The sequence below is a fragment of the Nesoenas mayeri genome, assembly GCF_963082525.1.
Source record: "Nesoenas mayeri genome assembly, chromosome: 3".
Taxonomy (NCBI): Eukaryota; Metazoa; Chordata; class Aves; order Columbiformes; family Columbidae; genus Nesoenas; species Nesoenas mayeri.
In genome coordinates this window covers 85,113,839-85,139,402 of record NC_137544.1, presented here as the reverse complement: position 1 = coordinate 85,139,402, position 25,564 = coordinate 85,113,839, and the positions used below count along the sequence as shown (strand labels likewise).

General features: G+C 37.3%; 1 protein-coding gene across 3 annotated transcripts in view; it reads right to left on the bottom strand.

The window, feature by feature from the left end:
• CRIM1 (cysteine rich transmembrane BMP regulator 1) overlaps window positions 1–25,564 on the bottom strand; it is a 189,354-nt gene that overhangs the window by 90,298 nt on the left and 73,492 nt on the right. For 2 of the 3 annotated variants that reach the window (XM_080341203.1, XM_080341205.1), the window contains 2 exons: window positions 9,448–9,690; window positions 3,409–3,529 (listed from right to left, as the gene is read on the bottom strand). The exons of the other annotated variant lie outside the window; for it this stretch is intronic. In XM_080341203.1, the coding sequence (XP_080197329.1) occupies window positions 3,409–3,529; window positions 9,448–9,690 (364 nt within the window). The remainder of the gene's footprint in view (window positions 1–3,408; window positions 3,530–9,447; window positions 9,691–25,564) is intronic. 3 annotated transcript variants of the gene reach the window in all.

The following is a 25,564-nucleotide window of genomic DNA, read 5'->3' as shown; positions in this document are numbered from 1 at the left end:
AGATATGTTTTCCTAGCATCTTATACACAAGAAACCAGCCAAGAACAAGATGTGAGACAGAACTGAAATCTGCTCCTGCTGTCTGTGAAGTTGTCGGCTACTTAGCTCAGTCAGTGACACTGCCATCCAGCCTCAGTCACGACACTCTCCTAGATGCCTCTCTGGTTCTGCTGGTGTTAAATCTTGATTTTAGTGGCAGTAAATGAAACAATTAACTGTATAATAATTTCTTGGAAAAGTCCACAATTGTAACAAAAATAGTTTCATGAAGTCTAAAGTCTATGACATTATGAAACACCATCTCTCTGCTTTTAATAAATTATTTTCAAATATATATTAATACATACACTGCCACTTCCTTTGAACTTAATTCTAATGATTAGGAAGATATATGACATGGATTTAGGCGATTCTAAACTGAATCACAGTCAATGCAATGTTAATATTTCACCATGAGTTTAGTAAGAAATTCCAAAATTAAGGAAAAATATCCCCCTTTCCCAGTGTAGGGTTATTAATTCATAAATCTGCACTTTATTTGACTTTTTCTACAGTTTTGAAATACAAGTTTCATGTGTGACAGAGACCTTGGCTTCAAATACAAAGCTCCAAAGTCTGAGGAAACACTGAACCTGCATCCAAATGGTTTGACTTTCATGTTCCAAGTAACTAAACTTAGTTTCCCTTTCTACTCTCACTCTTTTCAGAGATATACTTCTCTTCCCTCTAACCGTAATACAAACTTTCTTTTCTGATTATCTTCATGTCTGTGTTCCTCTATTCCTTCCTTCACATGATATCTTTACCTACAGCACCTGAATGATGACCATGGCACTGTCCTCCTTAAGAAGCACAGCAGTATATTAAAATTTAAATAATTAAATACATTTCTAGCAGGCACACAACAAGTAGCTCTACAATCTTACTGCTGCCAGATTCAGCTTTTCTTCTTTTCTCACCTACTTTATTAAAAACTGCATTATTGCTTTGGTTGAATTAAGGCAATCCAAAAATCCAGCAACCCACATAGTAACTATATACCACAATACAGACTGAGCCACAAAATTAAAAATTAATGGCGGGGTAAAAGACACCTATAATTTTTTCAGCCTGTCTGCAGACTCAGACTGGGTTATGCTAATTATGCGTTTTGGTTTTTTTTTTTTCAGTTTTACACATCAAGGAGGACAGAGATTAACACAAAAACCCTCAGATATGATCATAAGACTCCAGGAGGCAAGAACTCATCTATCCCAGTTCCAATCCCTTGCTAAACTCTGATCCCAGTAGCACAGAGCAGCCTGATTTCGGAGAGGCTTCGGTGAAATTTACAATTACCTAATCATTCACACACTTTAAGCCTGTTTGTACCATTGGGGTCTTCGTGTGCAGGATATGAGAATACTGTTTTTGTCACTTAAGTACCATGCACATGTACAAATAAGCTTCAGACATTTCAGTACAATTAATACACAGCAAAACAACTGGTTATATTTTTAAACATTATCAAAGAAAGAAAAAGATTCTTTCAAGGATATGTGTGCTCTAGATGTTTTATTTAAGATCTGTTCCCATGTGTGTGCTAGAAATAGAAAATATTTCTAACTGGTCATTTTTCTGAAGTAAAAGAAGTTTTATTTTCTTGATACTCTTTGTTCCCTGATAGAGGGAACACTGAAGTTATCATCTACAAAGAATAAAGTGGATATTATTTATTCCCTCCATGCAAGCAACAGAAAAATCAAACCACAACTTATGTTAGACTGCAGAAAAACAGGACACAATTTTACTTCTGGGAAAGAAAAAATAATTTGGCCTATACATCACTTTTTAATCCCACAAGTTGAAACAAATTTGGAAGTAAAAATCTACCATTAATCTAAGTTTTCAATTGTGTTAAGCTTTCCAAGTGTTAATCTAAACTAGAAATGTTAATCTGAGATTGCTTCTGTACTTTATAATCTATCTTTCCAAATTCATTCCTTAGTAGTATTCTGTTCTATTTGTCTTGAACATGCGGAACTGTACTGGCAGCAAAGCCAGTACAATGACTAGTTAAAATCTACAGATTACTATGCCATCCCAGCTAGCCCGGTCAGCTCTCAACTAATATGAAATATTCGTAATTCCTAGGAAGGTTAATGAGAATATGTTAAAGAATAAAGACAAGATACTTAGAACCCATACCATGTTGTGGTCCAAAATTTAGGGAAAAATAACAAAAACCAAAAAAAACCCAAACACCCCAAACCAAATAAAAACAACAAAAAAACCCAACAAACTCTCAATGAAAGAACATTTGTAGCATTCACTGAATAAGAATAATAAGCATTTTTTAAGTAGCAGACTACTATGTGTATTCTACAATTACAAATAAAATGTGTCAAGTTTAGAAATATATTTTCAAATTTTAAGAGACAGGATTACTGCACTGTATTAAATTCTTCATGTCTGCTTTCCTGCCTTACTTTTATTTCTTTTAATACATACACGTCTTTTAACTCTCCATGCCATAAGAGTTCCTCATATTTCATGGAAACAACAGTTTCAAAGAAGTCACCATATTAAATGCATACCCAAAGGGCACCCAACAGGGAAGATCCCTGTTTCATTACCCAACATTTGCCATCTTATGCTTCCTGAATTCTTTGCAAGTTTATCACTCCTTTACAATCTCACAAGGGGTTGAGAATATGACAAAGTTGTATGGTGCGTAAAATGTTTTCATTAATGGTACTTTTTGTGTGAATTCATATTTATTATGCATACTGCTGAATCAGGTTTTGGGAAGTCTGCTGTAAAAAAAGAAGCTGAAACAGTAGTGCGGAATTTTGTAACAAAATCATCTCCAAATGGTCTTATTTTTCTGAATTGTAATAAAGTATACCTACTTCGGTAACAACAGAAGCAAAACAGAAGCAAGTACTTGAAGCTTCTGTTTCCCTACAGTTTCAGATAGCCACCATCTTTCATCTTCTTATAGCAGTCTTCCACACACCCAAAATAACATTTTCTCTTTAACCAGGTGAGACTTTCTCTGGCATATTTTTTTAATCACCACCATTTAATTCCTTACCGTCAAAGACCCTCAAAAGTTTTATTAAAATAATTTACTTTTATAAAACTAATTGAACACTTTGAAAAAAACCCACATCAATCTAAAAGCACAACCCTCTCAAATAATTTTAGCAAAAATCAGCTTCATGCCTTTGCAACAAAAAGAATTTTCTTCTGCTTCAAAACAATTTCTTGGAACTTCTAACGGTCTGATAGACCTTTAACCTACTTCGTATATCTTTTATTCTGTATTAACATTCATTGCCATAGGAGTACGCATTATTATTTTGTGTTTATAGTACTTGAATTGTAGAGAACAAGTTAACAATACTCAGCTATCAAGACACCAACCTTGTGGGCAGGGTACAGCAGCCATCAGCCGTCAGCCTGACTTGGGTTTCATAGCTATCCAGGGGGCAAACAACTTGTTGAACAGGAGGACATTCGACTGTGCTGCAATCCACACTGAACACTAAGAAGGAAGGGGAGAAGAAAACTCCTTTAACTCACATTTTAGAAGCTTTTAGCAAAATACTTCATCATAAGCAACCAGCTATGCATCGGTCTGTTAATTTAAGTCAGAAGAATTGCCTAATGAATGGATACTTGCTAGGTAACACTACAAAAAGACTTTCATTGTATTTAAGATTCACTTTTAAAAATTATTGACTCGGGAAGCAACTGAACTAACACTAGTTAATAAAAAAAATACTATAAAAGTTAGACAGGAAACCTTAAACAATCATTACAGCTGTGAATAATATTAGTTACTACAAACATACTAGGTTACTGAGAATATATTTTCCTCATGGCTTTTAAAAGTTAACAATTCATTTCTTATTTTTTTTTCCTGATTAAAGTCTCTTTAAAAAGTAAAATACCGCGGTTACAGAAAATAATAATAAAAAAATAATACATTAAAGATTTATGCCTGCACATGTGATTTGCATTTTTAAGAATCAGTCCATTCTGTTGCATAGTTTAGGTATTTATATGTGGTGAAAAAGAAATGCAATTTACCAATCTGCATTAACACGATGAAAAATTCCATATAACTAGTAAGACTGATTGACGCCTCTTAGAAAGCAACAAATGCTTAAATATGCCAAGGGAAAAAGAAAAAAAATCATCAGGCTGAATATACATTTAATCCTATGAGCCATACTCAGGAAAGCTGAAAAACATCTTTATCTTATCTGGTCCTAAATCTCCCATGTTAACAAACAATACCAGCTTAGGCATTATCTATTTGCTATTCCTTATCATAATTATACTAAGAAAGTACAGAATAAACATGGTTCCTTCTTTAAAGAGATAAGCTACCTACTGTGACTGAGTAGGCAGAATGAACAGAATGTTATCAGACGGAAAATTACACAGTATGATATCCCTGATTACATCAGTATTGACACTATTGCAGATGGCTTCTGTGGTGCTAAAGCCGCCTGGCAATGCTACACCGCACTTCGTGCAAGAGCCAAGACCTTCCCCAGCCTCATTTTCTGTCATCCAGTCCCACATTTTTCAGGCTTGATACTCAGAGGTACACAGCAATAATAATTAAATCGGTCATAATGAGACACCAGTCTCAGCATTACACCTATTTAGTATATGGTAAGTATTTAAATTAAAGTACAAGTTCAATGAAACCAGCTTGCAGCTCATCAAGGTTAAGACCAGTAGATTTATCCTCAAGACCATTAGCTTTCAAAGTACATGGGTATCCTCTGTACAAGTGATATTCAGAATATGCCTTTTTCCCAATTATTTGGGACATGGGTTTATCTGCTAAATCAGAGCAACCTGAAAATTCAAGAAGTTCTCAAGGAGAAATTCACAAATATATTTCAAGTCCATTTGGTGGAGCAATGCACAAAGTTAGTAAATCTAAATGGAAAGATTGCAGTTTCTCATCTTGACAATGGCCATTATCAAATTAACTTTCGTATCTCTTAGCAAAGACACAAACATACCTATTTGCCTTTAAGACAGGAACACTTAATTTTATGGTATTTCACTTCAAAAAACCCTAGAGTTATGTTCCATTTCATTAACAAATAACATTTCAAACAGCTCTTCTGTAAGAAACACACATTGAGTTCCGCCATTATCACAACAGATATTGAGAATCATGAGCTCGTCAGTATGGCTCAATGTGACCAATACAATTTGCACAATTCTTTTGAGCTAAGGAACTACCAATTTCAAGTCCTCTCAACATCAGCTCTAACAAAGCATCCAATAAAACACCACATGTACTATTTCTGTAAACAGAGAATAATATATGTTGTTTTTTTTTTTTATTCTGTTTCTCTCAGCTACGTATAAAAAGTTGATTTTGCTGACCCCTGTCCATAGTGCAAAACTGTAAAAATTCCAGACCTGATTTTCAACACTGAAGCCGTACCAGGGTGGAGCACAAGCTACTTCTCTGTGCATCGTTATACACTACTTACTACATTTTGCTGCTGATCTCAGACTTCCCACCAAGCCCTGACTGCACAGAATTCCCCAAAGAAATAAGCCAAACAACAACAGTCTCTTTACAGTTGTGTTATTACCAAGGTTTTGAATCAGATTAAAAAAAAAAAAAAGTAAACACAAAACCAAAAACAAAACAACCACCTCCATTTCATTAAGAGCAGTTTTCAGGCCATGCAGGGATGCTGGAGAAGGTGAATAAAAGCTCTGCCAGGAAGGCTGCTAGAAGAAGACAACTCAGCAGTCTTTTCAACAGAGGTTCTCTATAGCATGACAGACATTTCCTAATTCTTACCGAAGGATGTCAGAAACTATGAGATGACACTCCCCACCTCACCATATACAACAAAACCAGAAATTATCAAAAAAGGTGAGATGCTTGGTGGAGCAACAGACAGGAACATTTAGGACAAATTAATATAGAGGTTAATAGACTGCTATGACTATGCTACTAAGTTTCTTCACTGTTCATTTTAACTGAATGCCAATGCCTTTAATCGTTGTATTCCTAAAGTAAAACAGGTAGAAGAGAAAGAGGATCTCAAAGGTTTTATTTTTATTCTAGCATTTAGTGCTAAGGAAACACTTCCTATTTTCCTTTTAGTAACTCAGCTGCCAATCACAATATTTGAACATATGTAGTTCTCAGGAGAAGACTCCAAACTCAAATGTCACTGTAAACTGGAGAGCAGTGACATCTTATTTAGGGAACAGAAATAAACACAATTTATGCTATAATTGCACAAACACTTGATATTGGAATAAGGCAGCACTGTTATCATAGGAAGCAGTCCTCCCAGATTGTGCCAATTTGTTTTTACCAGAAAGCCCTTACTGGTGCAAAACCTATATGAAGCTGGTTAAGCAGACACAGAGGTGCAAGAAGAACACTCTGGTAGCATCACTCACAGGATTAAAGCTTTTAGGTCTCTGGCAAAGTATGGAAAACAGTTTTCTCTGTTTGACATGTAAAATCCAAATACATGCTGACATTATTCAGTGCAACTAGTGACATCAGACCCATATGAAACAGCATGAACACTTATCTACCAAGCCTTATACTGTTCCTTTTTCATTTTTTTTTCAGCAACATGACATTAAAAACCAGAGAAAACATGAAACAGAGCACATCTAGTTCCGTTCGCTCCAACACTTCTTTCCTACAGTTCTTCAAGATACCAAGTCACACTCTGAAGAGACAAGGTTTACTACTAGACTTGCCATGGGCTAAATATTCCTGCCATGTAAAAAGCATTATCTGACTTTACTCTCTGACCACTATTTCAATACATCCACATAGATAATTCACACAGGGTTCATACATACATGAAACCAGTTATATTCTACTACATATACAGTAGTACATGTTTATGCACTTAGAGAATAAATGGCATAAAGAAGTGCAAGAGAGATAGGATGGACTAGGTTACCTCCAAAGTCATCTAGTTTTCCAACCTAATTTATTCTGTAAGCCTATGAATATATAATCCTAATAAAACAAGATATTCCACTGCCTATTCTTAAAGAAATTTCTTTAAAACCACAGACAGTGGTGAACATGACAGAACAGCTTAGATGGGAAAAAAAGCCAGGTTCATGCTGACTTGCAAATTTAAAAATAAAATCCCTAAACTTTCTACAAAAAAAAAAAAAAAAAAAAAAAAAAAATTAAAAAGAAATAGCATTATTTGCTTAGTCTATAATATTTTTGATACAGAGTACCAATTACGTTGTCTATACAAGTACAGTTTATACTCTATGAAAACAAGGTTCACCTGAAAACTGAAAAAAGTTCAGAATTGCAAAGAATTGCCATTAAAAAAGGCCCTCTGTGGTAAGTAATTTGGAGTCTGTTAAGATCTGTGAACATTCACCTGCTCCTTTCCCTGTCTTTCAGTCTTGTGTTTGCTTGTGATCTTCCTACCATGTCAAACAGCAAATGAAAGAAACATCTAGACCGAAGGTTCTAAAAGACAACTTGGACAGCACTGAAGCCTAGCTTGGCAAAAATCAGGCTATGTAGTGACTAATAGCTCCATATTAATACCATTCACTTTTCTTCCCCTGAAGCCAAGGCACTGCAACAAGTAGGGGCCCCCCTTATTCTGCAGTTTGTGCTTTAGTCATTACATCTTTCATCACCTATCACTGTGGAGATGCACAAAAGCACCCATCTCCACTCCTCAGCTGCTTAGCCGCTGCCTAAGAAACATAACCTTCATCTCCCAAGGCAGGTGAGAACTGTCTGCTTTCCCTTGGCCTCTCAATTTCTAACCCCATTGCAAAGCCCTCCACTTCCCCTGAATTCCATTAGTCTCCTTCCAATCTTTCCAGAGCTTCTGCTCTTCTACCTTTCTAACATGCATCCTCATTCTTCTATTCCCATGTACCTTCACCTCTTAACTCCCTACAACAACAAAGTACTTCAGAAAACAATATACACATAGTTACATAAATCCATTAATGCAATAATCATCACATATTCAATTTGAAGATTCTGTAACATTTACAAGCTGAAAACAACCTTCAACAAGTAACCTACAACGTGAAGTTTGGACTGAGTTATTTGCAGACTACAAGATGGGAATGCAAATAACAGGCAGGAGGGCAAGATCAGAGCTAACATTTATTTTGGGAAATAATGAAGTAATCTGAAGTCAGCATGAAAAAAAAATCAGTAAAGAATACATGAAGTATATATAGGAAGAATTAAAATGTACAAATATAGTGGTTCAGTAGCAGTAGCTACAGAAAGATCTTGGGATCACATCATTTCACAAATTAAATATAACTCTTGCAAAAGAGTCAGCTCTTATTTAGAATTTTGTATGAAAGACAGAAAGTAGTTATTCTACAGTATTTAGTGCTGATGAAGACCCACCCAAAATAGTAGTCTGTTTTTGGATACCGCATGTGAGTAAACTTCAGAAAACTTACAAAGGGGCAACATAATAAGGAAGGAGTCCAAGGAAACTACAGTATAAGAAATTACAGTTAGTTCTAAATGAAAGAAGACTAAGGTTGACAAAATGTTCCAGAGCAAAAATTATTATAAGGACTTGTTCACCAGCTACTCAAGACAGAGAACAAAAAAGTTTGCTTAAATTTTCACACAGGCAGATTTGCATTGGATATTAGGAAAAACATGGAGAAGCGCTAGAAGATACAAAGACTGTACAGTCTTCTGTGGAGGATTTGAGAAAACATTAAACAAGCAGAGGAAAGGCAGAGCTTAAGCACACTCGAACTGTTTGCATACAGGATTTTGGATTATACAATTTTATATGCGTGCTTTCATCCTCCTATTTCTATTATTCATCTTTACCGAAACCTAGCTCAAAAAAAAGAGTGAATTACATCTTTCATTTCACTGAGATAATAAATCACAAGAAAATGTTATTCGTATTCTCATGAAATGGCAAATGGGTAAATACTGAAAATGTTGTAAAGCCTTTCACTATGCTCCTCCATAATCATTTTGCCCTCCAGTTTAAGGGTCATCACCTTGTAATCTAGAGAAATCTTAACACAGGAACCTAAATTCCCTGTTCATGAACAATATACTCCCACTATGAAAACACTTTGCATAACCTAATTAGTAGATAAAGTACGTGTCTTTCACTAGTAGCATCTACAGAAATGCAATATTCTCACTAGGCTACTTTTCCTTCATTGCTAAGATTAAATAATGTCTGAAGAAAAAAAAGTAAAATTTATCGTCATGTTTCTTCTTTTTTTTTATTTTTTTAATACTATTGCCCATATATAACCATTTTAAGTTTGAAGAAGAACCAGAAGAATTTAGAGGCTATATAGGCTTTATTAGATGCAAATATATAGATTATTGTGTGTATCAGGCAGTTAGAAAATCTTGAAAAGCAAGAAAAAAAAAATAGTGTCCACTTTTACCTGGTTTACATTCATAGAGATCACAGCATTCCCCTGGCTTTCCTGATGCCTTAGAAACCAATATATTCAAATAGCCAGGCTGGCAAACCTTCCTCAAGCAGCCTGCAGGATTACACACGCAGCGGCTCGGGAGGGGGCAGCATTCACCGGGAGGAGCATAACCTTCAATCAGGATGGAATCTTCTGGACAGCGAGGAGAAAATTGGACTTCACAGCGGGCCTTGGAGCAATCAGGTTTCTCTTCTGAAAGGGAGAGAAAAAAATCAGCATGCCATAAATGTCAGTAAAGCACTGTATTGAAGCTATAAAGATGAGCTCAGATAAAGTTCCCTTTCTTCTCCCTCCCCCCAAAACAATAAAAAGGAAACTGCTGCTGCTGAACTGAGTAGGGAACATTATGGTATTTGCTTCAAAAAATTTTGGTATTTGCAAGATGGCAGGTGTGTTATGAAATGATTTACAAAAATTCTAATTTGTGCAGTGTGCATGACTACTGAACCCATACAGCTGCAAGAAACAGCTGTGAAGCTATACATCTGGCCATGACATTAAGAAACAACTTGTTATATCATGCACAGCTCTGATGTTCACACACCTACACCTTCAGTTTCCTAAGACTTTCCATTATAAGCAGCTGATTTTAACAGATTGATTTATTAAACTTGAATGACCTGAACTGACACTTCACATACTCAAAAAGATGGTTAAAAGTTCAACAGCTAATGTAATAGGAGAGTCCATACATAAGCAGGAGAGGATTTTTCCTATGCATGCTCCCAATATTCACATTAAAAGTGTTGTTCTTACATACTTCAGTGACTTGAACAGTAGAAGAGAAGAGGTTTGACTAGCACTGGCTACTGGCACCAGAGGTTTGAGGCACTAAATACAGGCACATAGCAACAATAAAAGGAGTATTGGGGAGCAAGGTCAACAAGTTGGTGGGAACAATGACAAGCTGGACAAACATTGAGTTAAGACAGAGAATGAAGACATAGAAGAAGTGGGTTTTTTTTTGGACAACTAGGTAACTTTCCCCCAAAACTTGGAAAAGAAGTCAAGATTTCCATTCTTGATAAAAAACCAAATATTAATTCTGGCAAAAATATTGTGCCATGCCCTCCAATGACTAAGCCACACTGGGAAAAATCAGAACACTCCTGTGACTGATTTAGTACATAATGCAAACAGTGAGAAACTTGCTTGTATCCAAGAGCATCTCACTTTGCCCAATATACCTGAGCACTGTTTAAAACCAGGTGGATTCAAGACACTCAGAAGAGCAACATCTTTAAGTCAGTGGGACATGGTGATTTAAGTGTTTGGAGGTCACACAGGAAGCCTTCCCAGGCCTGACCAGAAAAAACCCCACATCAATAGAAAACTAAGACCTCAATTTACAAAGAGTTTCTACCAGTCCTTGGTTATCTGCAAGTTTCTAAACTAGATAGTTCTCCTACAAATGTCACTAATAACCCTATAAAATTGACTACTTTGCTTCTTGTCATTGAAGTCAGATGCAGAATAATAGAAACAAGTAAAAACAACACTAACTTGATTAATCTGATGTTTAAGCTACTGCCATTTAAAAAAAAAAATCAATCTCTAGTGAGAATTTCAATGATTGAATAAGACATATCAAATATAAGCAACTCTGATTAAAAAAAAAAATCAATAATATCTTGTGCACGATTTTGGTAACTCCCTGGTTTTGGAGCTAAAGTTAGTGGATATTGTGTATTGTGTTTGCTTTTTTTAAACTAAAAGCAACACAGCAAATGCGTAATTCTGCTTCTGAACATATAATGAATATCAAAAGCAGCATTTTTTTTTTTTTCCAGAGGATCATTTTTATACTTAATTTTAGTATATTCTTCAGAATTCTATGTCATACTGAAAAATCAAAGCAGTATTGTTTGTCCACACGGTTGCTTTGCTAACTGTGCTTCAGTTTCATTAAACTTAAGAGGGATATAATGCCTAGATACATAAGCACTTAGAAAAATATTAATCTAGGTCTTAGCATCAGTAATTTCAATAGGAAATCATGAATATAAACATTTGCCTCAATTTTAGTTGGCAAATATAGCAGAACAGAATAAAAAGAAAATTACAAGTATTTCCTTCTTGTACAAGTACTTTACATTTTTTAATAACAAGCAACTGAGACTACTAACTAAATTGCGATACTAGATAGTGTCATAACTCTTTTCTTACACTTAAAACCTTACTATTTCCATCTATCTTAAAATAGCCTAGGGTAGATATGTACTTTGCATATAACTTTAAATAACATTTGTAAGACCAATTTTTTTTCAAACTGATGTTAGGTTATCTGCTTTATTAAACACATTGTTCAGACTGAACATTACTGGTTACAGTGGTTCATTGTAGAAGGTTGTATAAATAATAGATAACTCACTAGCATCAGTATATTATTGATATTCTTTAGTTTATGGATATAAAAGGCTCAATACTTCAGCTTTCAAGAAACTTTTAATTTTCCACTGTATGTTTTTCAGTTGTACACACAGAAGTGATAAAACACTCATGCAGCAGCAGCCCCTGAAGTTCGTGCTCATAATAGACCCTTAAATTCACTGTTACTTATCTGCCCTAGCATTATGGATCCAGCAATTTTTTAAATTTCTATAACTAACAGGTGATCCCACCCTCATGCAGCCTCTCTTTTGAACAGACTTTGTATTGCACACATTTTAAAAACTTTACCTACTATTTTTATTTGACTGCATATACATACATACATATATCTATACCAAGATAAGTGTCTGTATTTGACCAACTTAAGCCAGCTTTCAGAAACGCAAGGTTTATCAGAAGTACATGCCAAACTACTGGGATTCAGACTATTCAGGATTCTAGGTATATACTTATTTCGAAGACGAACGCAAAGCTTGCTGTTGGAGTTGACAACATCACCTGGTAATAATGTGAAGAAAATAAGGATGTATCGCTATCAGCATGTAAGAAGCATTGCAAGCACTAGGAGAGAGAAATTTTTAAATAGAGAACCATGACAAGTATTTTTGTACTAAATGTTCACTTACTGTTTCATAGTTATTATCTACTATTATGCTCTACACTTTCCCTTGTTATATTCATTAAATTATTTCCGTGCCCAACTCTCCAGCCTGTCCAGGTCCCGCTGGATGGCAGCACAGCCTTCTGGCGTGTCAGCCACTCCTCCCAGCTTGGTGTCATCAGCAAACTTGCTGATAGTGCACTCTATTCCCTCATCCAAATTATTGATGAATATATTGAATAGTCCCAGTACTGACCCTTGAGGGACTCTACTAGATACAGGCCTCCAACTAGACTCTGCCCCATTGACCACAATTCTCTGGCTTCTTTCCTTCAGACAGGTCACAGTTCACCTCACTACCCGATCATCCAGACCACACTTCCTCACTTTAGTAGCAAGGATGCTGTGGGAGACTGTGTCAAATGCTTTACTTAAGTCAAGGTAGACCACATCCACCACTCTGCCATCATCTATCCACCTCATAAAAGGCTATGAGGTTGGTTAAGCACGACTTCCCCTTGGGGAAGCCATGTTGACTGCCCCAATGACCCTCTTATCCTTGATATGCCTTGAGATGGCACCAAGGATAAGTTGTCCACTCCCTTTCCAGGGATGGAGGTGAGGCTGACCAGCCTATAGTTACCTGGGTCCTCCTTCTTGCCTTTTTTGAAGACTGGAGTGACATTTGCTTTCCTCCAGTCCTTGGGCACCTCTCCTGTTTCCCACGATTTAGCAAAGATGATGGAGAGTGGCCTAGCAATGCCCTCAGCCAGCTCTCTCACACCTGCAGGTGATCCCATCTGGACCCATGGATTTATGGATGTCCAGGTTGCTTAACTGCTCCCTAACCCAGTCCTCATCAACCAAGGCAAACTCCTCCACTGTCCTGCCTTCCTCTGGGGCCTCAGGGGTATGGAGCACCTCAGGACAACCTCTGACAAAGTAGACAGAGACAAAGAAGGCATTCAGTAACTCTGCCTTCTCTGTATTTTCTGTCACCAGGGCACCCACCTCACTCATCAGTGGGCCTACATTGCCTTTGGTGTTAGTTTTATCCGCCATGTATTTGAAGAAGCTCTTTCTGTTGTCCTTGACCCCTCCTGCAAGGTTTAATTCTAAGGAGATCTTAGCTTTCCTAGTTGCTTCCTACATCCTCTAACAACAGCCTTATACTCTTGCCAAGTGGCTAGTCCTTCCTTCCATGATCTGTAAACTCTTCTCTTCCACTTGAGCTTACCCAATAGTTCCCTGTTTAACCACACAGGTCTCCTGTCTCTTCCTTGACTTCCTATGTGTCGGGATGCTCCAATCTTGAGCTTGGTAGAAGCAGACCCTGAATGCTAACCAACTATCTTGGGCCCCTTTACCTTCAAGTACCCTTGCCCACGGGATTTCCCCTAGCAATTGTTTGAAAAGGCCAAAGGTGGCCCTGCTGAAGTTCAGCATTGTGATTCTGCTTGGTATTCTGTTCCTGCCTCATAAGATCCTCAACTCCACCATCTCATGGTCACTGCAGCCAAGGCAGCCCTCAACCTTTAACGCTTCAACCAGACTCTCCTTGTTAGTGAGGATGAGATCCAGCAATGCACCTCTCCTAGTCGGCTCCTCCAACATTTGCATCAGGAATTATCATCAATGTACTGGAGGAACCTCCTAGACTGTGGCTGGCTGGCTGAGTAGTCCTTCCAGCAAATACCAGGGAAATTAAAATCCCCCACAATAACAAGAGCCTTTAACTGTGAGGCTGCTCTCAGCTGCCTGTAGAAGGCCTCATCAACTTCCTCACCCAGATCTGGTGGCCTGTAATAGACACCCACAACAGTATCACCCCTGCCAGACTGCCCCTTAATTCTCACCCATAGACTCTCAACTCACTCCTCATCTGTGCCTGGACAGTACTCAATACATTGTAGTTGCTCTCTCACAGAAAGAGCAACTCCACCACCTCGCCTGGCTGGCCTGTCGTTCCTGAGAAGGACATAGCCATCCATGACCACATTCCAGTCATGTGAGCTGTCCCACCATGTCTCTGTAATTGCCACCGGATCATAATCTCCTGACCGAATACAGGCTTCCAACTCCTCCTGCTTATTTCCCATGCTGTGTGCATTGGTGTACAGGCATTTTAGGGAGCAAGCTGAGCACACCGATTTCACTCTAGTGGTACGGGAGGCCTCCTGGCCTTCACCAACTCTAGAGTGCTGCCCCACTGCTGCAAGCCTGGCTACAACCCCATACCCCTTCAAATCTAGTTTAAAGCTCTCCAAACGAGCCCTGCTAATTCCTGTCCCAGCATCCTTTTGCCCCTGTGAGATAAACCTTTCCCATGTATCACTGTCTGAACTGGTGTCTTATAAAACCAGCCATTATCAAAGAATCCAAAGCCCTGTCTGTAGCACCAGTCTTGTAGCCAATCATTTATGGACTGAATTCTTCTATTCCATCCCACATTGTCACCTGAAAATGGAAGGAGGGAAGAGAAAATCACTTGTGCCCCAGACTCTTTCACCAACTGTCCCAAGCCCTTGAAATCTTTCTTCATTCCCCTCAGCCTACGGGATGCAGCTTCCTCCCCACCTGTCTGGAAGATTAGCAGAGGGTAGTAGTGTGTTGGGTGCACCAGGTTGGGGAGTGCCCTGGTGATGTCCCTGATCTGGGCTTCAGGTAGACTACATACTTCCCTGCAACGAGGGTCAACTCTGCATATTGGGCCCTCTGTCCCTCTTGGAAGGGAATCACCTACTACAATAACCCTTCTTTCTTTCTTTCTTATCGGAGGCAGTCTTGAGGTGTGGAGTCAACTGCCTCTTCCTATATGACCTTGTAGGTGGGCCTTGCACCACATCCTCACCTACCTCTTCAAGGTTCAGGACCTCAAACCTATTACAGAGGGGCACCTGGGCAAGCAAAGCAGGTAGGGAGGGGAGTTGCCTGCGACAGCAAACTAGAACTGGCTTCCAACCCTCCTCATCTTTTTGGTCCCCTACCTCTGCCTGACAGCGACAGGGCTGGGGCTGTCTTGTGTCTCCCTCCTCTGTCTGACAGGGTGGGGGGTATCTCCCTAGGGCCTTTCTGACTGGCACTCCAGGGAGTTACTTCACCAGTCAATATCCTTCGCACACTCCCTGATGGTCCTCAGTCTCTCAACCTCCTTCTTAAGTTTCATCACCACACTGAGGAGATCTTGCACCTGCTCACACCTCACAGAGGTGGAGTGCTGGCCTCCCTTCCCCGGCAGCAGCAGGCTCTGGCACTCCCTGCAGCCAGAGACCTGAACAGCCATGGCTCAGGGCAGGCCCTCCATCTAGGTCACCACAGTCTTTTTGTGACAAGCTCTCTGTCTGGAGGAGACCATGGTCAGCAGCAGTCTGGGACACTGGCAATAGTTGAGTTGGTCTAACAAGCAAGGAGTGACAATCTCTGCACCTTGCTGCATGAGCTACCAATGCGCTGCTGCAGCACAGTGTGGGTGACACTCACTCGCTTCACAAGCTGGTTCCCCTCCCAGCGCCTGGTGGGCAGCAACATGTCGCTGCCCTCTCGGAAGCTTTTTAAAGGCGAGGGTCAGAGGTGTGATCACTGTCACCGTGGTAATGCCCACGCCACGTCAGCCGCATTCTCAAACTACATACATGATAAAAACATTCCCTTCCCAGTAGACAAATGCAACTGAGCAACAGGAAAGTCAATGATATTGACCCAGGCTCGATCAGCCAACAGACAACAATCCTTCAGCTTCCCTAACTCCAGCCCACAGCAGAGTCAAGGGCTGGTAAAGAAACTTTCTGCAGGCTGAGTCATGATTTAGTTCTTGATTTAGACATGACTTTTCTTCGTGGTAAGGAGTAAGTGGCTCACACCATACGTGATTGGCAGTATTTAAAGTGTTTTCTGATAGAGACCCTACTTCATACTTCTGAAAATAATCTTTATTGAAAACACAAAAATCCAGCAGCTCCCAGTGTAGTATTACTATATTTTAGTTGAAACTTTGGTCAGATAGCCCCACACTTGTGTAACTGCATCCTGAACCCAGCACTCACTGCAATATCAGAAGGTAGGAGTTCTGTTTTACTTCAGTAAAAGCTGATGAGGGCTCCTCATTTTGATACCAAGCTGGAATAAAAGACACTACTTTCAAGCAACCACCAAGAAAAGTTTCAAGGTTTTTCTTCTTGTTATCTCAGCAAAGGGCAAGCATGTCCATGTTCCCTGTTTATGAGAGTTTGTATATGAGACATATTTCTACATTTTCTTGTACTAAACTTGCTTGCCTTTTCATTATTTGATCGAAAAAGGCATCAAAACTGAATTTCTTCTCATTTCATTCCACTATATACAGCTATTTTCAAACAACAGGAATTGTTTAATAACTATTTTTTGTTTCATTACAAACACTTCCAGCTGTTATAAAAGGAACACATAAGAAAGCATGTCAGAGCAAAATGACTAAAAATACAACAACAGGCTATCTCAAAAGACAGAAAGGAAGAGCAATGGCAAGCTGCATTCCACAGAAAACAACCATGAAATCACTCACCACTGATATTTTTGCTACTTTACCCCTTTTATATGCCAAACAGGGACTATTTCAAAGTAGCTTCTAAATAGATGAAGGTAAATTCACAACAATAACCTACTGCTTCTCTGCCAAATACACACACACACACACACACACTATGAAACACTGACCTATCTCCCAGATGTTGTTTTAAGCTATTATTAAACAAATCTGGATCTTCCTAACCAACATGTTAAAATTCTTAATTTTGATAAGAAATTGCATATAAATTATTACTATATGTGCCCAGAAACAGCATTTCATTTTGCAAAGCAGCGTATCAAACCTAAAAATTAGATTTGAGGAAAAGAGGAACTATCTTATGTGACTTACTACGAAATATATTAGCACAGCAGCTACATCAGATGCTTACTCATGAATAAAGAAGGATTTTAACACACAGATTACATGGCAAGAAGATACATGTGTTGCATTCTTTTAACCCATAATGTACGTTCCCTCACAAGAACAATTTCATACAACCTGAACTGTACGTAGAAAGCCAGTAAAACTATTTGTTAATGCAGATGTCTGGTTTTATAATTAAGAGTTTGTAATGATGACACTTACTGTACTAATTAAATTTATTGCAAAAAGACATTGTTCTATCTCCACCCTTGAAGCATCTGATAGGTCTCATTTAATAAGTTGATCCTTTCAGCAAGGCAAAAAATTGCTTATACAACTCACCAATTAATTTATCAAGTGAAGAGTTGTATACAAGTTTGCTATTTGATTTTCACAGAATCAGACAGCTAATGGAAAAAACATATAACAGTTAATCACATTTCAGTCTCTACTTTAAAAAAAAAAAAAGAAAGAACCATTAACAAGGAGAACAATTACTTGTCAAGGACGCATCCATCATACTTTTAATTTATTAAGTCTGAACAGATAACCTATAACCCACTAAGAAAAACTTAGTTGGCTGCAAACGTTGCCTTTATGTTCAAAAAAGCAGCATTTCAAACGACTACACACAGAATAGAAACTATCAGTTGATTTGCTGATGAGGTTTCTCTTTGGGACACATTCTCTCTATAGCCTTTCATCAAACACTGCCAAAGCTGGAAGTGTTCTGCTATCTCTGACATCTCGCCAGCCTGAGCCAACAAAGAATCTCTATATAGATAAAGGAAGAGTCTGGATCAATCAAGCTTTTACAAACTACCTACACTGAGTCAGTCAATCTTCTCAAGAAAGTCAGAAATGTATCCAGAAAGATAACATTTTTAATAAATTGAAAACAATCCAAACAGGAAAACTGACATTTTGAATTCTAAGCACAACTCCTATCCTTGGAAACAAACTTCATATCCACTCTAAAAGGCAGCTTTATAGATAATTTAATATAAAATTATTCAGTTTACCAGTGACAGCGCTGTTTCTAGGTATAAATTCCTACTGGTACCAGATTTGCATAGATCTGCATTTCAAGACAAACTTTCTGTGGGTCTGAAGGATCAAGCTTACTTGCTGTCACTTTGCAATTAACCTGCAAAAAGAACCTGCCATTACTAAGCACATGACAGAAGACATGCTTCAATTACCAGGAATAACCAAACCACCTAAGTTACAATGTATAACTGGACAGTAATAACTGAAAAAGTTACAATGTGCTAGGTGCTTTAATATTTAGACAGGGATCATCCTTTTAAAAAGCTAAGATGTCTCAAAACCATTTCTCATTTTCATCTCAGAAGCACATAGGAAAGTTGTAGCATCTCAGAAGTCAAGGCACAACAAAATGAAAACTGATCTTCCACTGAAACCACAGTACATTTGGTATAAAGTGCATGAGGAAGAAGAGAGTGATCTTCAAAGGACAGAATAAAAAAAGAAGAAATCAAGAAGTGGATTTTTTTTTGTCATTAACATTAGAAAGAGACTGTCATAAAACAACAGCCGTAAAACTAGAACTTTCACAGTGTTGCTCTGTATAAAAAGCTACTACATATTTTTAAAATTATGCTTCCTAGGTCCTTATGAAGTTGTTTTGGGAAACTGGAGTTATAATGGCAAGTTACTAAAGCCTTTATGTTACAACCAACGCTTTGTCAGTGATGAAGTAACTTCTTCACCTTCCCGAAAGGTTTATATAATACTTGCTCAAACTTGCCACTAGCAAGAGCTAATTTTAATTAAGACAGTCACTGAATATAGGAAGTCAAGCTCACAGGGGGTTTTTGTTTTGTTTAAGTAAAGCAGTTGTAATAAAACCCAACCAAACATACAGACACACCACCATCTTGGCTAGTACCAAAGTAGTATAGAAATAAAAATGGTTCCTAAAGAAGATGTAAAAACTGCTTTCACCTTTGTATCAAATTCTTTTCCCTCATTATGTTTGCACGCTCTGCTTTGACACGCAGAGAAAGTATATGCCAAGTTTATTTAATGAGAAAAGCAGAACAGTTAAAATATTGGTTAGCACAGTGAAAGGATCTTGAGGTATAACCTAGTAGGGGAGAAACTGAGACAAAAAGCCCCGATGGCGGTGGGACAGTCCTCTCCTCATTTCTCAAATGAAATGAAACAGATCTGTGCTGTTCTGGAAATCTTATCACAGAGGGATTTTTATCATTTTTTCAAAATTTCATATGACCAGAGATGCCTTTCTTTAGTCACCATAGAAACGGGGACAGAATATTTTCATCCAAGGAGAAGGCTGAGAGAAGTATCGAAGAGTCGGGTCCAAACACTTCCACTGAGATACTTAAACTGTTCTACTGCTCCTTTAAAAACAAGTTTTTTTAACCTGTACACATATGTATATACATATGTATATACATAGAGAGAGAATAAAACTTATTTTGTCTGTTAGGTCCCTAAGAAGAATTCAGAATAAGAAACATTTTCAAGTAGCTAGCTTCATATTCCATTTTTCAGAGCAGTTCAAAACAGAATATGGTTCGGAAAGATGAACACTTTGTATGACTAAGTAAAATGATGCACCACAGTCAGCACACATGCTCTGATGATGTGTTGATCAGCTTTGTATTTTTTTTTTTTCCCATTGTAAACTGGTTTTGGGAAATCTAAATCTGTTACCACTGTTACCGTACAGTGTTACAGTTGTCATTGAAACACATTGCAAACAATAGGCATACTGTACTGTTATACAGTGGCAGGAAGGAAATATTAAAAGGATTAGGGATAAACAAGAAAAATGATTACCCAGCTGAAGCAGTCAGACAGACAGGGATCGATATTGGAATGCAAAATACCCAAAAGGATTTTCAAGAATCAAAAGAACAGTTATAGTAGATTAAAAAATGAGATTACCTTACACGTAAAAAATGCACAGTACTGTATACGGATGAACTGCTACAAATAAAAAAGGAACTATAGCCTGACCTTTTACCTAAAACTGAACTTTATTTAAAATCCATCCTGCTTTTTAAATGACTTTTGCTTTGCTTTCCAGCCTTCTGACAGTCTGGATTTGATGTACTACAAAGTGGAGCAATCTATCTCACCCATACAGTAGCCTAATCTTCTTGTAATATAACAGCAACAGCCTTGGCCTACAACTAACGTGGGTTAAGAGAGTTACACACAAAAAGACAGTCACAGAGAAATTTTACTAAATACGCACTTGTCAATATACATCTTTGCAACACAGTATTCATAAAGTATTTGCCAAAGATTTTTTCATTTCAGGGCCAAATAACCATGACCACGGGTTATGTCACTCAAGACAGCCAAAGCCAAGAAAGATAATAGACCCATTTGGATAGCAAAGCTATTAGGACCTTATAATTCCACTTCCTGAACTTCCTTCTTTTCCTATATTGAAAATATTAAAAAGAAAGGTGGTGACTCAAAAGCAAACACACCCGGAATTGCAATCAAGCCTTAACACCCAAGCTGTTGTCCACCAAAGAAAGGGTTTTAACAGAATCAATGAGGATTTATCAGACAGACACCCCACATCTAAATGCACATGCAAGTTCTATGAAACCAGTATTGTTTGTGGCAATAGTTGCATTTAGGTCCAAATCTCCCAGCACAAAGCATTTCTCCATTAGGATTAGAAATGGTCCTGTCTGGAAAACTCAAAGGTAGTTTTCCTGTTCCTTATTTCATTTAAAATCTGCTTTCAGTTGATATGTATTAACCTTTTTTAATATAAATTAACAGCTTGACACCAACAAGTTAATCCAAATCTATAAGAGATGACATTAGCTTTCTAAGAGAACCGTACATGCAGACAAAGACACGAGCCCAGCCCGCTGCACAGCAGGCAGGTAGAGATGTGCCATCCCAGGGACAATATCCATCGCCACTAGTAACTGCACTGCTTTCAGTAGCAATAAAGCACCTTTAAGCTTCAATATCAAAAATCCTTCAGAAGTTAGATGGAGAGATGAACACATAGGTACCTGTACTCAGCTTCACAGCTTGGTTGCCTCCATTGTAGAAAAAAAATAAAATAAAAAATTTCAATATTCTCATGACTAGAATAACATTGTACATTGTCATTTCTTTATATAAGAGAATCTCTTATTCTGGATGAATGATACTACTCCTACTTTTGGTCAGTTTTTATCTTGGCAAATGAACTGAAGTCTCCAAAGCAAGAAAGAGCATGTAAACAGTAATGAGGTGGTCTCAACTACAGAGTCAAGACTTCCAAGAACTCAAAAGTAGTTTGGAAGTAAACCAAAACTGAAGATACAAAATTCAGAACCAGTATAAACTGCATACACTTCAATGACTTACAAAAATGTATACCAGTAGTAAGTTTACCTACACCAGAAAGTATTCTTTATTGCGATGATATAAGCAGATGCAAACCAAAGATACTGCTGAATGTGTACCAAAATGATTATAAAGAACACATATTTGGAACAATTCTGCTTAAAACAGCTTAAGAAAAATATAAACTAGCTGATATTGGGAGCAACAATCACAAATATTTACAGAAGTACTGCAACACACACCTTGATGTGACATGGAGAAAGGGATTTGAATTTGAGCACATAACTTACACCCTGCAAAGGACAAAAACTTCCGGAGGCAGCTCTGGACCTCAGGAGCACAGAACTGCATGCTGTACCAAGTAACACCAAGCAGTATTCTCAAATCACTGCTTTCTAATCAAACCCTGAAAACATAACAAGAACCCAGAAAACACTTGCATTTGCAACAAATGCAAACTACAATCAGAATAAATACATGGTTTTACAAAGAAGTGAGAATTCACATATGTAAGAACTTAGCAACCCAGATAAAACTCAAAAAAGCAAAAGTAGCAATTAGTTTTCTAGATTAAAAAAGGAACTGAGGTGTAAAAATTAACTTACAACTAAGGGTTTTGATATTCAAAGGAACACAACTTTTTGTTCTTACTGAAAATGAATCAACTCGTCTGCTTTTCAGTATTTTGCTTTAAGTTGATGAAAATATACTTAAGATATGTGCTTTTTCTAGTTCTTTGATCTCTGCTAATATAAAAAAACCCAACCAAACAAAAAACAACACACAAAACAACCCAAATCAAACAACAATCTACTCCCCTCCCCCCAACAACAAACCAAAAAGCCAAACCCACACACAATAAAATGAGGACTGAAATGCCTTAAGATACTTCCGGCAAGTAAACTCCATCATGCAAACTGTTTCCTAGCTATTCTGTTCAAAGGACCTTTGTATGTTTGTCAGCAGCTTAGCCACATATTAATTAAATTCTTTCACAAAACCACTCAAGATGCATAACATAAGAAAAGTCAACTCTCTTCAATATTTCATTCTCTTCTTCTCTTTACTAACCTAAGGTACCATAGTTATCAGAAAGTACGGAGAGAGGCGCTGTTTGTTTCTTTTAGGCAAACAGATCTTCCTGAATTGTTACTTTTTTCCATTGTTTTCTTCTTCTTTTTTTTTTTTTAAACATGAATATTTCTATTCAATTTCTCTCCCTTGAACGGTTTTTAATACCAACTGCTATTAACTACTACTTTACAATTCATCAACTACCAAACCTGCATCAACTGACTAAAGAAAATGTCTATGCATTACTTAGCACAACAGAAAGAGAGGTCTAGCTATCATAAGGGAATATGACTGCAGAGCAAAAGAGGCCATTATAATTTTGCGCTAAATCTATACTGACACAGTGAATTCTTATGTAAAAATTCTTGGTGCCTTGCAGTGAAGAGATTTTACAATATTTTTACCACATCTCCAATTATGAGAAAAATTTTAAACATGGAAGAACTTACTAAACAGTTCAGTCCTCCAGAAAAAGTAGATCTGTGTTTTTACAAGATTTATTTTTGCAGAAAAATAACACTTAACAGAACTCTAAGAGCATTTCACTGAATATAGAGATGGTGGGTATTCCACATAAAACATCATTTCTCCAAAGACAAAGTCTTCTAATAAACTGCCACATCTGATACTTCAGATGCAAGAGGCACAAATTAGCAGTGTATCAAAAGACTCAGTTGTAAAAGAAGTTAGAGGACTCTGTTCTTTGGTTCTTATACGGGAGGCAATTTCTCACATTGCATGTAAAAACACGGAATATTTAAAATCTGAGTTCAAAGAACATGTGCACTCGGAAAAATAATATTTAACCAAGCACTTCAACATCACACAATGAATTTTGTTAAATTCCATGTTCCTGCTCATAATACCTGTTTTAAGTGCAAGCTTGGATGGGTTTCTGTTTTTTTCATAACTATCAATCACACTAATACAAAAATAAAAAATATTTATTGGGAAAAAGAGCAATGAAATACAAAAAGAAGCACATTACATTTTAATTTTAGTCTTAGAAGACAAGACGACAGCTATCCAACTGTTTGCACCAAAGTTTTTGACAACTGATTAGGAAAATAGACAAGTGGAAATTTGAGAATCATCTTACTCTTCCTGCTTCTGAACAACAGTGGTGACCAAACCAGAAATATCTACACGTTTATGAAAACAAATAAACAAAAATAGCAGCATAAGCCACATGCACACATGTATCCATAACCAGCCCTCAGACCAAAAACCACAAGGAACCACAGTATAGGATGGGCAAAAAAGTTGCTCCCTTCTGCAATCCTGCCATACCTAACCCAATGTAACAAGACAGGTCACTTTTCATACAAACTGAGAAAGGTGTAATCGCAATCTTTATTCCTCACATAGTCACTAAACAGGTGTCTGCACAGGGCTATTCAGGTACATAAAAAGGTCAGAATAGACTATATGAATTAAACACAGTTTCATTTCCATCACACATCAAATGCTATTAGATATCACCACCCTGTTGCAGTATTCTGCAAAGCAGCAACATCCTACAGAGGGTCTTAAATGTCAAAACTACATAAAAGCAGAAAGTCAGAGTTGACACAGCACTGAGCTTCTGTTAACAGTAGTACAATGACTGCAGTAGCCATTAAACTTGGACCCCTCTATTTCAAGCTGGAGGAATGCCAACACCTTCTATTACGAACAAAAGACTGCGAATCTGGAAAAAGACCAACAACCCTATGCCAAATATATAAAAATAATCTCTCAATTTCAGAATATTGTTGGCTGCAATATTCTTTAATTAGATTCAGTTTATGATCTCATTTGAAGCATACAGTTGAGTATTAACTAGCTATAAAGGTCTTTTCCAAGAGCAGCTTAAAGGGGAATGATCTAGATGACTGCGGTATGCTAATCAGTTTTTCCCAAGTAGGTTTTTTTAAATTCTTTTTTTATTTAGTAGAACTATCAAACTGCAAGAGTACCACAGATTACCCCAGCTCAGAGATTTATTTTGATTCTTTATTGTGTGTTTTTCTTATTCTTCTTGATGGTCCTTTCCTCTAAGTTATCCACTTATTGTTTATGTCTTCTTTAAGGAAAACCACAAAACTATCTACTACACATCTTCCATTGCCTTTTATCTTTCTTACTATACATCTCCATTACTATAACGTACAGCAACATAGTTGGTTTGTGTAACAATCTACCTCAATAGAAAATACTATTTTTTCAATGAATACCAAAGAAAAGCATATTGTGTTATTTTGCATACCAGCTTCCATGACACAACTAGAAAAAGAAAAAACCAAAAACCTAAGAAATTCAGCTAGAAGTATTTAATTAGCTTAATTTCTTAGGGCAGTTTGACTAAGCCTTAAATACAGAATCAATTTATGAGCATCGAAAGGCAGGTTACATACTTTTGTGGAACATTATGCGTTCTGACAGAAGTTACTACCAGGAAAACTGCAGGCACAGTTGCACTTAATAAGTGAAGTAAAGCAAATTAGTATTATTTCTAGTAAGACTTCCATGGTGGTACTCCCTGTATAGATTTGGAATTCAGTCACACTCAAAGTAATTTTTAGATCAAACTCTGTATAGGGCATGGATCAGGAATCTGACACAATAAATGTACATTAATCCTGCATGCAAGTTTGCAGCAAACATTATTTTACAGAGTATAAAGGTTCAGAGACAAGGCATACCAGCTTATTAATAAACCAGTCAAGAACATGAGATGGCACTTAAAAATGACT